Consider the following 16,911-nt stretch of genomic DNA (forward strand, 5'->3'; position numbering starts at 1 on the left):
TCTCACAAAAATAAGTGTATCTCGGTGAAATGTCAATCAAGCACTGAGCGTGTGCCAAGCTTTTTTTATTTTCAAAGCCTTTTATATTTACTTTAGCTCGTGTCATGCTCATTTATTTTTTTGTGACGTCGCGTAGACAACTTTGAAGACGACGCCCACAAAATGTTACATCCTCAAAAGATGTTAAGAGAAACGTGCATCGCTATGTCAGATGTATTAGGTTACAAAATCTGACTTTTGGGATATAATGATATGTTAGAGAAAGAATCCACTGAACGATTCAGAACATGAATAATCATATTTGTCTTGGTAAAATGCATTTTTATGACATAAAGAAGTGAAATTTCATCACAAGTGCATTTTCACCCACTCTGGACACCCTACAAAAAGCAACAAACATAACTGCAGTACTGTTAAAGATGGATGCCGCAGTGGCGTCTGCCCCACTGCCGTTGTTATTATTTTGTTGCCTAAGCGGAGGTGTGGAGCCTCACACATATTCTGGTGTTCTATGGCGCGTGCAATGATTCCTAAACTCAATCGTAACATTATGGAAGTGCCTCATACTCGAACTGAAAAAAAGAGAAAAGAAACACAAGCTAAGAATAGCATTTCGCAATATAAGGTTATTATGTATGTTATGTATTGTCATAAGACCGTGGTTGCCAGGTTACTCCAATCCCTCGTCACTGCAACTCTATGGAGTTAGCTGTACGTCATACTTACTGCATTGGACAGGGAGCTCTAAGGGGACGTAGTTTCTCTGGCAGAGGTATACAAAAGCAGCAGCTAGCTTACAGGATGCTCCGGAGTGGCCCGAGACAGAGCCACAATGGCTTCTCTCACACACCGATAAGAACTGGTCTGGGTCCACCTGAGAGAGAGAGAGAGAGAGAGAGAGAGAGAGAGAGAGAGAGAGAGAGAGAGAGAGAGAGAGAGAGAGAGAGAGAGAGAGAGAGAGAGAGAGAGAGAGAGAGAGAGAGAGAGAGAGAGAGAGAGAGAGAGAGAGAGAGAGAGAGAGAGAGAGAGAGAGAGAGAGAGCGAGAGAGAGAGAGAGAGAGAGAGAGAGAGAGAAAGAGCAGATGAGCTCCCGCATTTTTTAGCATGTTTTAAAATATATATAAACTTGGATTCTTCGGCAGGGTCATATACAGGATGTTACCCTATACAACGTAACCTTCACTCCAAATCAAAACTTCAAACCTACAGCCTGAATTGGACGGAATTACCTGGAAGCATTCCTACTACGAAGGATTATTATTCCAAATCTATACAGCAAATGTTCTGGCAAACAAACAGAAACCTGAAAACACCATCCAACCTGGAACTGAGTAAGTAATGTTCAATCTGAAGCTATTTGTTTTTCTTTCATTTTTAAAAGCCAAGACAAATACATTACAATGACATGTTTTACTTTATAAGGACTGAATGCTACGTTAAGGCTACCAAGCTTGCTAGGACAAAAAGATACAACTTCAATTAGCACTGATGGGGCGGCAGGGTAGTCTAGTGGTTAGAGCGTTGGACTAGTAACCGGAACGTTGCAAGTTCAAACCCCCGAGCTGACAAGGTACAAATCTGTCGTTCTGCCCCTGAACAGGCAGTTAACCCACTGGCCGTCATTGAAAATAAGAATTTGTTCTTAACTGACTTGCCTAGTTAAATAAAGGTAAAATAAAATAAACTGACGTGTGAAATGAGAGGTGTCAAAGCCCTTGAGCCCAACAATGGCAGAAGAGTCACAGTCTACACCAACAAAATGCAGAGAGCTTTGAAGCCGCCTCCTGGTTTTTAGAGGTAATTCAAATACAGTACCCTCAAATTGTAAAAAAATAAAAATATTATAAGGCACGAAAAGAGTACAAAATGAAGCTCCTTATGGAAAATCAAGAGACACTTTTTGCTGACTGTTATAAAAATTGGAACATAAGCAAATTCATCTTCCACACAGACCATCCCCTGTCATGGCACTATATACTATATACAGTACTATATTAACACACTACCCATCTGTTAAGAGGGCGGGTGTTTCCGATGGGTGGAAACTCAGGATACTAGACAACGAGGACTCGGAGTCAAAAAATGTGAACGTGTACAAATCTGGAACAGTAATGGTACAGGGAAACCCCAAACACTTTCAGCTGGACTTTCACATTATCAAAGAGATAGCTCAACAGGATCTCTTGAGAAAGATACCCCGAGCGTGTCAGACCAGACCTCTTCATTAAACAACCCCACAGACGAGCAACCTCAAGCAGAATGTCAACCTTCCAGCACAGAGTACTACCCCCTCATTGAAATGAAGGATAAATTCACTCAGCTGGGGGTAAGGCAGGTGGAGCTGGAACAGGAGGTGAACACACTTCAGTCAGCACAAAAATTCCTCCAGCTCAACAACACCCCCTCAACCAGACCCGGAGAGAGACATATCTGCACTCTGGACTGTGGTGAGAAAACATCAACAGGAGAAAGAGCAGGAGAAGAACAGAACACTAGATGAAAGGATCAGAGTGCTGGAGGAGAGGGTGAGGTGGGATGGCGTGTGACAGAGAACAACCCATTAGAGAGGTGGCCACCACCGCAGAGAAGCCTGCAGAACAGCCCACCTCAGCTCCCGACGAAAGTCTCGACACCACAGCAGAACAGTCCACCCCCAGACCCTGACCATAGCGTCGACATCGCAGCAGGACAGACAAATGAAGAACCCCAAGCCCAGGGGATCCCACCCCATCTGAGCAGCCCCCCACCCCCGTCAGCCACCCTGATAGCCGCTCCTGACAACACCCCCCCACCCACAGAGGACATTCACAAGCCACAGATTGTACTCCTTATAGACTCAAACAGGAAATATATACAAGAAAATAAACAGTGTCTAAACTCTGGTGTCCAAACACCCAGTGCGCCCTAGACCTTCTGTCTGAGGACCAACTAGGTTCACCCAGCGCGCCCTAGACCTTCTGTCTGAGGACCAACTAGGTTCACCCAGCGCACCCTAGACCTTCTGTCTGAGGACCAACTAGGGTCACCCAGCCACATAATAATACACACAGGCACAAACAACCTGAGAGCACAGCAAGAAAGGGTGGCCACAGCACTGAAGGGAGTGATTAAAAAAGCTTATTCTACTTTCCCCAACGCACAAGTGGTTATCTCCACCTTGCTACCACGAAAATACTTCCACCCTGCTACCAAACAGCGGGTAAACAAGTATTTCCTGTGACTGTGCCTCAAAACCAAATACCTGGCCCACCACTCCACCCAGGACTTGAACAGCCTTTACGACCAGGTCCACCTCTACAGGGCAGCAGTGCCCACCTTCACCCGGACCCTGTCTGATTAAAGTGTTTGTGTAAAGCTGTCCTCACCACTCTGAAGCAGGAGCCCAGCGGAGAGTCACGGGCAGAGAAGAGAAAGTCACAGCTCAGAGTATCGGCAGTCGTCTTAGAACAGGGCTCTGCTATCTGTGGTACACTGCCACACTCAGGACTGATCTGTCAGCACAAACACATGAGTGAGAATGAAAAGCACATTCATACATTTTATTATTTATGTAGGCTGCTATAACTGTAAAGCCATAATGTGTCAAATGTGTCTTGTCCTACCTGCCAGCTGTGCATAAAGTCAGCCATGTTGTCAGCCTGTGAGCCATCAGGAAGAGGGAAGTCATTTCCTGCTTCATTGTCATTGGTCCCTAGGACACCAGTGGACACACCTGCATAGACAATCAAAGACAATGAACAACGTTTTACAACTAATTACTTCTGCTTGAACTAAATACTACTACCATACACCGGAATAAATATGACATGGGATTCTCAGTAAACCAAAACAGTCATTATTGTTATCAAAAGGTGTTACGTTCCCCAGTTTCTGTGTTGTAGTTTGTGTATTTGTGAGTGTGTGTTTCAGGAAATGGCTTCCTGAAATTCTCCCCAAGCAGCTGATTGGTCGCCCCCCATTGATGATTGGAGAGCTGACCCTGTGTTAGTTGTTGCTGAGAGAGCTGATTGTTAAGTTCTGCGTTAGTTTGTTGCTCAGAGCTTCTTTAATGTCCTGAGTTAGTTTTTCTCAGTTTTTGTTGAGAAAAAGTTTGTAATATTCTGTTTCGTTTGTTCCCAGGGAGGAAGGGGAAGACACCTAGGGAGTGCTTAGGCAAGAGGCCCGCGGGCATACATATACCCGTAGTATATACACTGTCTAGGCACACTAGGTAAGACCTGGGCGGACCAACCCCTGTATTTTGGTTAGTGCATCAGGTGGTGCTAGTTAGGTAAGTAGTGGGTAGGCAGGGAAGGTAGGAGAGGGTAGGTTAGGTAAGTAGAAGGTAGGCAGGTAAGGTAGGAGAGGGTAGGTTAGGTAAGTAGTGGGTAGGCAGGTAAGGTAGGAGAGGGTAGGTTAGGTAAGTAGTGGGTAGGCAGGTAAGGTAGGAGAGGGTAGGTTAGGTAAGTAGTGGGTAGGCAGGTAAGGTAGGAGAGGGTAGGTTAGGTAAGTAGTGGGTAGGCAGGTAAGGTAGGAGAGGGTAGGTTAGGTAAGTAGTGGGTAGGCAGATAAGGTAGGAGAGGGTAGGTTAGGTAAGTAGTGGGTAGGCAGGTAAGGTAGGAGAGGGTAGGTTAGGTAAGTAGTGGGTAGGCAGATAAGGTAGGAGAGGGTAGGTTAGGTAAGTAGTGGGTAGGCAGGTAAGGTAGGAGAGGGTAGGTTAGGTAAGTAGTGGGTAGGCAGGTAAGGTAGGAGAGGGTAGGTTAGGTAAGTAGTGGGTAGGCAGGTTAGATACGAGAGGGGGCTTTGACATTTACTTTCCTTGCTTTGGTTCTGTTCAGCCCCTTTTCCCCAACATTACCGCGTGACGGAATAAATTCCTAGTAAACGGTCAATTCTCTGCCTTCTGTCATCCTTACTCGCACCTACAGTCCCATACCTCTTTCACTCCACAGGGAGTTGAGTTGTAGCGGGGTTTTGCGTTCCCTCTTCCTAGAGGCGTACGTAACAAAAGGTTAATGGTGCGCAAATGTCTTCTTTTGAATTTGAATCACGGTCATACCATGTAGCCAGCCATCCAGAGTCAGGCTGCACAGGTCGAGCGATGGGTCACATGACACCCGCGCTCCATTCTGATTGGACACCTCGACAACATTCCCCTCTTTCCTGATGACCAGTCCATTATCACTGTAGGATGTCTGTGTGACATGACAATTTAATTTCACCTGCAATAATAGAAAAATAATACATGTTTTATCAAATCATCCTTTCAAAAATGTAATTATTTGAAATACTGTATAGAGAACAGTGTAAAAACAGTTTATTTTAAAGTACTGTACCTCTCCATTGTGGTGGATGGCAACAGTGCTGTTATTCATCCGCACCAACAGAGTGTGCTGTGATCTGGAGTCTGAACCTAGCAGCACAGTGAAGGAGTCATCCTGAGTGATATCGTGGGCTAGGATGACTGGACACGGGCCTGGCAGCTCATATAGGTGGCCGTCGAACGACACCACAAACTGGTTGGCCACCAACAGAGCTTCATCTGGTGGAAGGAGGGAGGGACGGAGAGAGGGATCAGCCAATATCACAAAGGATGGATGAGACCAATGATGCATTTTAGAGGTATTAAAACAGCGACCCAATAAATACACAAATTCTCAACTAATCTTTCTTCAATCCCTCGCGTCCGTCTCCTCATCTCTTTCTCAACGCTATTGCAGGAGAAGGTCCAAGGTTGGCAAGAAGATGAGGCGAGAGAATGCATGGGAATATACATTGAGAAAGAGCCCACGGCTCCAATCCCTATTCAAAATGGCGGCCTAACTCACGGCAGAAGGGGCTGTCCGTGATCTTCCGTTTCAGGCGGTAGAGCTCGGCGGTGGGCCTGAGGGAGGTGAGGGCCTGCAAGGGCCTGAGGAGCCACTCCTCCAGAAGGACCTCTACCACCCCGAACTTCTCCATCCTGGACCAAGGGGCCCGCGCCAGGGGCAGGGGTATAGTTACGGACACAGAGCAGTCACTAGGGGAGTAGAATAGAATGAAAGAGATACTTTCTGTGTCTTCTGCCTGTCTCAACAGAAACATGCAACAGTCATGTTCCGTGTAGCACAAGTACATGATAAACCCAGTCCAGGAAATGTTTAAGGGTATTCTTTAATTGAATACAAAAATAATACAGTTAAACAAACAGAAATAGAAGCTTGGGTAGAGTTCATACCTTGCGGAGAGTTTGTACACAGAGGCCAATCGTCTTCTGACCCCCGCCAAGGCTACTGCCAACCTCAACTCTGCCCAGTGGCCAGTCTGATGGCTCACCTGGTACAAATATGCAAGCGTAAATTGCCAGAAATACACTCCTTCATTACTCCTACAACCACACAATTTTCTCCAAAATGGCTGCCATACCAATCGATTATTCCCCCTTATCTAGTATGGTGTCTCTCTCCACCATAAACTCACCACATCCAGGATAGTGCTGACGGTAGTGAGGGTGAACTGGGCTACTGGTCTAAGATGAGGGTTCTCCAGTAGGGGGGGTAGGAGCTCCACCAGTCTGTCAGTCCACATGGACACAGCCTCCCTCCATACAGAGTCTACCTTCTGGCCTGTCACATCATGGTACGCCCCGGCTATAGTGGACAGTGGTCCTGGGAATGGAGATAATGGAGGTGGCAAAGTTAGAAGGTGTAGGTATGTACTGTACACGCTTATGCACACACACAGACACAAACACTCATTCACTCACTCACTCACTCACTCACTCACTCACTCACTCACTCACTCACTCACTCAGAGACACTGAACCTCCATAAACTTCATAAACAAGAGTGACATTACCAGACTGATAACATAAACCCTAGTGGTTAGGTAAAGATACGTTTATGACAGGGTTAGACTCCTAACAATAGGTCAAAGGTCACTCACTCCTGAGCTCATGCTGTCCAAGCTGAGAGGCGTGCTGTAATAGGAGGAGGAGGCGTGGCAGACTGTGAGTCAGAGCGTGGCGTAGTCGGCTGGCCCTCCAAGAGCCCCACGCTCCTCCCTCTCTCTGCCCCAGCAGGGCCTCTGTTCTCTGGGTAAAACGTAAGGCTGCGCCGCTCAGCTCCTGAAGCAATTCAATGTCCTTAGACTAGTAGCAGGAGGATTACAGGGCATAATTGTCAGAAAGCTGTTAAGAAACATTTGTGGATTAATCTATGGAGTATTAACATTTGATTTTGACAGATGCTCTTTTCCTGAGCTACTTAATAATACCATTAGGGCATTTAAGTAAGGGACTGTGTATTTAAGTATTCAAGTAAGTCATATACCACGGAGGTAAATGAATTTCCAAAGCAAACCTGCTGCCCGAATTCTGTCAGGAGGTGCTGTAACGTCTGCACTCTCTCCAAGATCTTCCTTCTCATCTGAGAGCCCAAATGGTGGACCTGAGCCTGGAGATGGCATTGAAATAGTGGGATAATCAAGAAACTGGTTTCAGGAAGTCTGACGGGATGTCTCGTGTTTTCATGAGACAGATCAACGGTCGCTTTCTATTGGGTGTAAATATCTTACCTCCACTGCCAATAGGCTCTCTGCACATCCCCTGGCCCGTAACCACAGGCTCTGATTGGCTGTGCCCACGGAGACGGACGTGAGTGACTCAAGCAGAGTCCCGTCCTCTCGTCTCAGTACTTCAAGGGTTAGGCCTAACTTCCGTCGACCCTCCAGACACAGTGCCACTGTGAGGTCCTGATCTGGTCCTATACCTACACACACACACACACACACACACACACACACACACACACACACACACACACACACACACACACACACACCAAAGACACAATTATGAACACCAAAGTAAAGTAAAATCTTAGATCATGACATGATCTATTGAGATGAAAGCTATGCAACGGGCAAGCCCTATATTACCAGCCACAACTTATTTTGTCCTCAATCTTCAAGCCTACTATATATACCGTTTCCATATCCAGCTGTGGCATGTAGACAGCGTCCCTCTAGCGCCCCCCTCAGCCACACCTGCTCACTGCGGTCGAGTCTGACGTGGATCTGAAGCCCAGGACCCAGCAGGGAGGAGAGGGCACTGCCCCCTACCTTCACACTCCAGTTACCCACCTTAGACTACAGCACAGACAGGCGGATAGACGGACAGACACACACACACACACACACAGGCAAAAAGGTAAACACTTTACACGGTGCAGACACAGATGGCTATAACCTCCAATGGTATGAACACATGACCTTGCCCCATGCCCTTGCTATAGTACAGTCATGCATATTACCGTATAATAGACATACAATGCCCATAATGTACATTTATTGCAATGATGGCAGTGCTCACCTCAGTTACCAGTGATATGTTGGTGCTGTGTGCGGTAGAGGAGTTGGTGAGAGCCAGGGTGAGGCTGCAGTGTGGCTGTCCCGCCAGAGAGAGACGGGTCTTGGTGTACAGCAGCTCTGTCCCTATGTTCACTCTGTGGTACCCAGACCAGCCAAGAGACTGACATATAGATAGACACACACAGATACACACACACACACACACACAAAGCTGACTGGTTGTACTAAGTGCTTACTCTGTCTCTGTATAACAGTATAATAATGAAGTTAGGTCGACGATAACCTAACACGATGACATACTCACCAGTTGCGGGGGACAGAGGCCCACCTGTATGTGGTGCTCCATCCTGTCTCTGAGGTTGGTGTGGAACTGGGCCAGCAGGGTGTGTGAGGGACAGGGGGCGGGAGACACGTTCTCTGCTCCAGCCTCCAGCTGGAGGGTGTGTAGTCCTGTGGCACTCCACTGGCAGAAACACACAACACACACTCTATAGACTACACCATTAACCCTTTCAATGGAACATGAGGCATCGATGATTTGCGTCCCAGATAACCATGTGATCCAGATTAGCGATTTCTCGGGCACTGATCACCTGATAAAAATAAATGGCGTGCCTTTATTTTAACCGGGAAAGTGACGGAGAACACGTGATCTTTTACAATAATGACCTGAATTCAGTACCTGGTAGTTCATGCTTTGCCTGAGGCTCTTGTCGCCCCACTTCAGCTCAGCATTCTGGGAGTAGGAGTTCCCTTCCTTGGCCATTGAGACACATCCCTCAACAGCCACCAGGGAAGGGACCACTTCCTGTAGGTCACACACGCGCACACACTCCAGGTGAGCTCCAGAGGAAAGGTTTGAAAAAGATGTAGCATTAAGATCCTCTTAAAGTCGATTGTTGTTCGTCCACTGCCTACCAATCTTAGCGTTTTGGGAAATGCATCCCTGTTTCACCTTTATTAACCCGCGGGAACCGTCAACAATAGATGGGTACTAGAGTGGGAATTTGTACCCACGGACTTAAATAGGACATGATATTGTATGTCTATGGTTGTACCTGCGCGGGAGAGAAGCGGGCACAGGCCTGCCCCCTGCTGGAGCTGTCCAGCCACTGCTGGCTGAGGGTGAGGGAAACATTCACAGGAGAGCCACTGTCCCAGGAGACATGGGTCTGAGCTCGCAGAGAGAGAGAGAGAGAGAGAGAGAGAGAGAGAGAGAGAGAGAGAGAGAGAGAGAAAAGAAAGAGAGAGACACACACACGCGCGCGTCATAAATCAATGAAATTGATGCGTGTGTGTGGTGTGTGCACGTGTGTATCTTGCCGGTACCTGATGGTTGCTTCTTTGCTCCGTGGCCGAGGCACGTGAGATCGTGTGGAGGTAGAGTTGGGAGAGTGTTAGGGTGAATGGCTGTCTCAGCTCCAATGTTGTCTCACTACTCTCCCCCTGACCCCTCCACAAGGAGATAGCTCGAACCTGAACAAACACAGACACCATCAGGTCCACAGTAGCACATTCCAGAAAGACAAAACAAAAGTACTACAATCATCCTACACAGGCACTTAGGATGTGATTGTCTCCTTCGGGCATCCTCTCTGGGGATTAAGGTTGCAGAATTCCCAAAGCTTTCCAAAAATGCCCTGTTATTTCAAGAGTCCCAGTCGGAGGGTTCTCCTGCAGCTTGAAAAAAACCCTACTGGGGATCAAACAGTATACTCTTTCACTCATTCGCTCACTCACTCATTCGTCCAGTATTTATTCATTCATTTACACATTGATTCATTCCAACGATCCCAATACATGGTTGACTCTCAGCTCATAGCTCGGTAGTGCAACCAGTCTCACCTCCTCCTGTCTTCCTTGTCTGTTCCAGCCCAGCACAACACTGCCCAGTCTACCGTGGAGGGAACGCTCTAACGCCACATCCAGACTGCACCCGTGACGCACAGACGCAATCTGAACTGAGGACAAGGAAACACGTCACGTAAGGTAAAGAGCGCAGGTATAATGTTTTCTAAGTTCTTATAAGTATATAGGAGCCTAGATGATGTCTTATAATGAGGCATGATGTTATTATTTATATGTATATTCCAACAGACTCAAAATGGCTGGTATTTAGTCAAGTATTGTTATAACATGGTTATAAGGCATTATGAGCTGGTTATACATGTCTGGGAAACTGGCCCATAGTGTGTAGTACCTTTGAGTGTGCGGTCTCCCTGCTGCAGTCCTGGAGGGGCAGAGTAGAGGCCGGCCATGTTGAACTCCTGACTGCCCCACACAGCCCAATGCTGCAGCTGGTGGCTCCAGTTCCTTGCCTCGTACGACATCCTCACTGCAATGTTCCTGGGCAGGGGCTTCAGCTAACAACACAACCAATCGCATGGTCAAAAACGTATCAATTGAGGAATTAAACTGAAATTCCGATTCCAATTTCGTCTGTCCCATTTACACTGAGGTAAATTTGAATTTCAGTTTAACCTCCTGAATTGACTGAATTGAAATAAAAACTGACCTCGACCCTGGTAATAAGTACATTGCAAAGTATTAGTACGACAGCTGTGATGGTGGCACGGTAGGAACGCTTATTCAGAATACATAACTTTATCATTTTGAAATATTTCACTGTGTAATTACATTGTTTGCGGATCTGAAGGAACTAGATATCTGAAGGAACCTAGTCTTCCAACAAAAAAAGCTTACACCTATATAGCACCGAATAGGTTTGTTTTTGGACTTGGCCAATGTGTTTAGTGGCCAATGTGTTTAGTGAGTGAACTCATAACTAGGAGACCGCTAGTACAGTGAATGATTGCCTACCTGTGGGTAGGTTTGGTTAAGCTCCAGGGCTTGACGGTAGCCGCCCTCAGTGACAGCCAGCTCCCCCAGAGCCCACAGCTTCCTCTTGCCCGACTGCACCTCCACCATCCCCCTGACACTGGAGCCTGACTGATTCAACTGAACACAGAAACAGGAGAACTCTGTTAGACTAAGCCACATTTGTCAAACACAAGGCCCCGCGGGCCTTCCATGCCGCCCGCGACACGCTATGCTACAAGTCCCAGCAGGAACGGCCAACGTGCTGTGCACCAAAGGCAGTGCGTTGCCACACACACACACACACACACCCTCCTCCCAGACCAACCCACCCACGAGCCAGCGTGTGCTGTATCATATTGTTACTAAACATTTGCAGGATCCCAAGTGTTTAAGGACAGTGCTATCCAGATTCCTTGGGACTTTTCTACCCTAAACCCTTACCCTAACCCCCCTATTCCCCCTAGTAAGTGGTTCCTTCCAAAGTGCACTGAGGAGCAAAGATACACGACATTACCAAGAGTATGTGGACACCTGCTTGTCGTACATCTCATTCCAAAATCATGGGCATTAATATGGAGTTGGTCCCCCCTTTGCTGCTATAACAGCCTCTCTTCTGGGAAGGCTTTCCACTAGATGCTGGAACATTGTTGTGGGGACTTGCTTCCATTCAGCCACAAGAGCATTAGTGAGGTCGGGTACTGATTTGCGATTAGGCCTTGGTCACAGTCGACGTTCCAATTCATACCAAAGGTGTTCGATGGGGTTGAGGTCAGGGCTCTGTGCAGGCCAGTCAAGTTCTTCCACACTGATCTCGACAAACCATTTCTGTATGGACTTCACTTTATGCAAAGAGGCATTTTTATACTGAAACAGGAAAGGGCCTTCCCCAAACTGTTGCTACAAAGTTGAAAGCACAGAATTGTCTCGATTGTTATTGTATGCTGTAGCGTTAAGATTTCCCTTCGCTGGAAGGGGCCTAGCCCGAACCATGAAAAATAGACCCAGAACATTATTTATTGTCCACCAAACTTTACAGTTAACACTATGCATTGGGGCAGGTAGCGTTCTCCTGGCATCCGCCAAACCCAGATTTGTCTGTCAGACTGCCAGATGGTGAAGCGTGATTCCTTACTCCAGAGAATGCGTTTCCACTGCTCCAGAGTCAAATGGCGGAGAGCTTTACACTACCCCAGCCGAAGCTTGGCATTGCGCATAGTGATCTTAGGCTTGTGTGTGGCTGCTTGGCCATGGAAATCCATTTCATTAAGCTCCCAACGAACAGTTCTTGTGCTGACATTGTTTCCAGAGGCAGTTTGGATCTCGGTGGGGAGTGTTGCAAGCGAAAACAGATTATTTTTACACGCTACGCACTCAGCGGTCCCGTTCTGTGAGCTTGTGTGGCCTACCACTTCGTGGCTGAGCCATTGTTGCTCCTAGACATTTCCACTTCACAATAACAGCACTTACAGTTGACCTGGGCAGCTCTAGCAGGGCAGAAATATGAATCAACTGACTTGTTGGAAAGGTGGCATCCTATGAGGTTTGAGGTTTGCAATGTTGAAAGTCACTAAGCTCTACAGTAATGCCATTCTATTGTTAATGTTTGTCTATGGAGATTGCATGGCTGAGTGCTCGATTTTATGTCAGCAACGGGTGTGCCTGAAATAGCCGAATCCACTCATTTGAAGGGGTGTCCACATACTTTTGTATATATAGTGTTTGCTAAGCAGGACGCTAGATACTGTAGTGCGTGCAGACAATATCAGAGAGTAGGTATCGAGTGGCACACACAGCACTTGATTGAATTGTATCTGCTGGTGATGAGCAGGACTCGCAGGAGGTACAGTATTTTGATCGAGCTATGTAGCCTATTGATTCCTTGATGATGAAAAAATAAAATGAAAATGTTTTGTTGTTTCTCTGTAATACTAGCCACCTAGCAATTTTATGAACTTGGCTTTATCTCGCCGGCTTTATAGGTTCCCAATATCGCAACCTCATAACCAACTACCAAGCCAAGTTAAGACAGGAGACACCACGTATAAATATGTTGAACCATTTATTAAAGAATGAATCATGCAAGTCTTGGCAATATAGGCTCTGCTCCTTCGGGGTAGCTCACTGCCCAAGCAAAGCGTCAATATATAAAATGACCTACAAGCAGTGAGTACGGTAAGCTATACCAATCCCCCAGCAGGAAAACAGAACCTAACAGGTGGAGTCTGGGTTGGTAGTGGGAGCTAAAGAAGCAAACGCATACTAGCAGTAGCAACAAGCACCAGCAGGATGTGTGAGCAGAACCGGCCAGCTTCAATGGACCGCCAAATATGGTAGGTGTGATTGCTACTGGCATCTAATTGGTGCAATCTCAGCTAATGAGTCTGATCTTAGAGTAGTTTATCTAACTATCTCAGCTGGCATGCCTGCCAGCAAGGTTACTAGACTTTAGAAAATACAAAAATGGCTTTAATTCTTGGGTTATGATACTATATACCATTGTGGCAGTTGTACTAAATGCCTAAGGCATAAAAGTTCTTAAAGAATCAATGTGCATTGTTATTTAAAATGACAATTTAACAGGTCAAGAGGTATGCTTAGATAACCTATGCTGAAAATAGACAGATTTTTTACATAAAATTAGGCACAATGATTATGAGTCTGGATTGCGGCAAAAAGCTGTTTCAGGTGTTTGAAAAATGAAAAATGATCCCAACCAGCCCCCTCTGGACCCACCCCCATCCTCCCCGTCCATTCTCATGTACTTCATTCCCCCTCTAAAATAAATTCATGCCGCACCCTATAAATTATCACTAAATAACACTAGGACACACACACACACACGAGTATAAATAAGTCAACAGTTGAGCCTACTTTATGAAATGACAAGTATGGATAAGTGCATGCTTGGAGTGTGTCTCAAAGTGGGCGTGTCGAAAGAAGTGGGTTGATCAACAGCGATGGGTCTAACATCAGCGCTCCGTTATTGGTTGGACAGTTTTGATTGAGTGGTTTGTTTTTTGCTATGCAACTACGAGTTATTTTGCACTTCTGTTTTCAAGCCAGAGGATGAGTCAGTCGTATTTCATTGTTACAAATAATTGTACATTTTCACAAAACTAAACAGACTATTATTTATTTGTTATTAAAAGTAATGATGCTTGTATGCGTGTGCTTACTGTGACTGTCACCCTGATATTGGATACACTAGGTATCTCATTTCCACCCCGTTGCGGAACAACAGTTATTGGCAAGCGGGAGCGAAGGACACTGTGTCTCGGTGTTGTGTCTGTTCATGCCCTCCCCATTGAGTAGACTATCAAGGTGACCTCTAGATGGTTATCAATGTTATTTATTTCCTGTGTAGGCTGCTATTCTACTTGAAATAAAATACTGGGTGGGGGGAATACATTTTATTTACCAACGGCGACACCGTGATAAAGCTGCCCAATAGGAAGAACCTCTAAGCAACACCAGTGCTCTCGTTGCCATGTTAGCTAATGTTACCAACGGCAAGTCCGTGATAAAGTTGCCCAGTGGGAAACACCTCAGGTCGGCAGGCACATCCATAGAACAGCAGTGCTCTGGTTGCCATGTTAGATCATGTTACCGCCAGCGACACCGTGATACACCTGCCCAGTGGGAAGCTCAGGTCGGCACGAGCTCAGTCATTCACACCGGTTTATCGACTTGTCGTGCAGCCCAGTCAGTCACGCAAAACGGTCTTCAGTGGCAACAAATCTGCCCAATTAGCTGATTCGCTTTTCGTACACACACTTGTGGTGATCCTGCCACTATTTTCGCAACGCCAACTTCCACACTCCATATACGCAGTTTCCCATTACTGATTTTACAGCCTGATGCATCGGTGTATTCAACATAAATCGCGCTGCTCACAGGGGTTTTGACTGTACAAGCGGTACTCTCCTAGCTATGCTAGCTTCACCCTAATGTGGGTACTAACAAGCTGTCTGCAACACTTGTCCAGCCTGGTGTAGCTGTGGCTCTCCGGCAGACATTTGCCAAAGCAGGCTTGAAAGAGCAAAGAAATACATGTGAATACTGTACGTTAACGTTGTTCTACTGTATATAGATTATGTCAACCCTTATTTCTGTGTTTGTATACATCAAATCACCGTTTTTTTCCTCCAAATATAATTATGACACCATGTCTTAATGAATAAAGTAGACTGCCTAGTACAACCAGTATGTGGAATCATTCCAGTCTTGCTCTGTTGTAAGAGCATCCATCTCCCTGCTGATGCCTGGGCTGGGGTCAAAGGGCCATCCATTCAGAGTAGGCACTCACATCAAGTAACAATAGCCTGCCAACAGGTGTCATTTGAGCAACTGCTAAACAAATGGGTTGGATTGCTTAGGATAAGCATTTGAACTGGACCTCTATACAAATTGCTCTGTCCAGATGATCATACAAATGGATCGTACAAGGGGGTCAGGTCATAGGCAAACAGTCATTTCTGGGACTTCAAGTGTAGCATCCAACATATGTGCTTTTCATCTAAAAAACAAAAGAAGAAGATTAGGTCTACAACAGCCTCCTACCATCAACAACACTCAATGAGGATTATTTCCAAATACTATTAAGAATTTTACATTGACATTTTAGTCATTTATCAGACGTTCTTAACAATGATAAAAATGGCAAAATCTTACCATTCCATTTCCTGATGCGCCAGCAGGACATCTCAATGGACAAGTGTCTTCCTTGAGTAAAGGATTTCTGCTGAGGACCCCTCAACTCTATTTAAATCATTAAAACGGTCGCTGGTGAAATCAACATGACATGGTTTCTGATGAAGAGGTCTCATCCTTGCAAACAAATGTCAACCATCTACAATGTGCAGCGGGGAGTCGAGACACACTCCGAAAGAACCAACTCTTTTACAGTTTCCTCTTTGATCAAACCCTTATTTCTGAGCGTATGCCTTACAGAAATGTTTCGATTTTAGCTGGAGTTGCACCACAGAACTGTCTAAACGCAATCTCTCTCTAGCTAGCATGACGGCGGTGAAAATGGCAGCAGCAGGTGTGAGAATTAAAGAACACACACACACACACACACACACACACACACACACACACACACACACACACAGTACCACACACCTGAGATCTGGCGTTGAGTTGAGTGGGCAGATAGAGCAGCAACTGTGGGATATTCTGGACCACCTTCACCATCAGCTCCTTACTAGACACGAGCACAAACATCAACCAAGCGCATGTTGCTTTGTGTTTGTGTGTCCGTGTGTGTGTGTGTGTCATCATACCTGTCTGGTAGATGATGGCCCTGAATGATGAGGGCCACAGAGGAGCTGAGCTCAGGGTTCACAGCTACAGAGCACCTGAGCTGAGAGTCAGTCAGTCTTCCCCAGGCCTCCACCTACACACACACACACACACACACACACACACACACACACACACACACACACACACACACACACACACACACACACACACACACACACACACACACACACACACACACACACACACACACACGTCAGTCTACCTTACCAGTACGTCTGTTAGGGAAGCATTTTGTGTGTGTGTGTGTGTCAGCCAGCCTACCTGTAGAATAGGGCTGGTCTGACCCTGTAAGCTGTGTTGTATTGTGGCTCTGGCCTCCCTGGACCCTCCATAGGTTCTCCAGCCCCTCACATCCCCAACAACACGCACCCGTCTCCCCTTAGAGTGCAGGTCCACTGACACACTCCTCATGGGCCCTATGGAGGGGAATGAATT

The 16,911-nt window shown here is 46.3% G+C and overlaps 1 protein-coding gene across 1 annotated transcript in view; it reads right to left on the bottom strand.

The window, feature by feature from the left end:
• Nucleotides 1-515: 515 nt before the first annotated feature.
• Nucleotides 516-16,911, bottom strand: part of LOC139387560 (uncharacterized) — a 59,952-nt gene continuing 43,556 nt past the window's right edge. Inside the window, exons 46-69 of the mRNA XM_071133885.1 lie at nucleotides 16,738-16,892; nucleotides 11,149-11,286; nucleotides 10,529-10,691; nucleotides 10,174-10,289; nucleotides 9,658-9,804; nucleotides 9,387-9,500; nucleotides 9,011-9,136; nucleotides 8,633-8,791; nucleotides 8,330-8,488; nucleotides 7,944-8,106; nucleotides 7,534-7,727; nucleotides 7,320-7,412; nucleotides 6,904-7,108; nucleotides 6,439-6,626; nucleotides 6,197-6,294; nucleotides 5,808-5,998; nucleotides 5,316-5,521; nucleotides 5,039-5,201; nucleotides 3,603-3,712; nucleotides 3,366-3,491; nucleotides 2,607-2,774; nucleotides 2,268-2,341; nucleotides 727-836; nucleotides 516-572 (exon numbers count right to left, since the gene is read on the bottom strand). Of these exons, the coding sequence (XP_070989986.1) occupies nucleotides 562-572; nucleotides 727-836; nucleotides 2,268-2,341; nucleotides 2,607-2,774; nucleotides 3,366-3,491; nucleotides 3,603-3,712; nucleotides 5,039-5,201; nucleotides 5,316-5,521; nucleotides 5,808-5,998; nucleotides 6,197-6,294; nucleotides 6,439-6,626; nucleotides 6,904-7,108; nucleotides 7,320-7,412; nucleotides 7,534-7,727; nucleotides 7,944-8,106; nucleotides 8,330-8,488; nucleotides 8,633-8,791; nucleotides 9,011-9,136; nucleotides 9,387-9,500; nucleotides 9,658-9,804; nucleotides 10,174-10,289; nucleotides 10,529-10,691; nucleotides 11,149-11,286; nucleotides 16,738-16,892 (3,377 nt within the window). The 3' untranslated portion in view covers nucleotides 516-561. The remainder of the gene's footprint in view (nucleotides 573-726; nucleotides 837-2,267; nucleotides 2,342-2,606; nucleotides 2,775-3,365; nucleotides 3,492-3,602; nucleotides 3,713-5,038; nucleotides 5,202-5,315; nucleotides 5,522-5,807; nucleotides 5,999-6,196; nucleotides 6,295-6,438; nucleotides 6,627-6,903; nucleotides 7,109-7,319; nucleotides 7,413-7,533; nucleotides 7,728-7,943; nucleotides 8,107-8,329; nucleotides 8,489-8,632; nucleotides 8,792-9,010; nucleotides 9,137-9,386; nucleotides 9,501-9,657; nucleotides 9,805-10,173; nucleotides 10,290-10,528; nucleotides 10,692-11,148; nucleotides 11,287-16,737; nucleotides 16,893-16,911) is intronic.

This window comes from Oncorhynchus clarkii, chromosome 28 (genome assembly GCF_045791955.1).
Source record: "Oncorhynchus clarkii lewisi isolate Uvic-CL-2024 chromosome 28, UVic_Ocla_1.0, whole genome shotgun sequence".
NCBI lineage: Eukaryota > Metazoa > Chordata > Actinopteri > Salmoniformes > Salmonidae > Oncorhynchus > Oncorhynchus clarkii.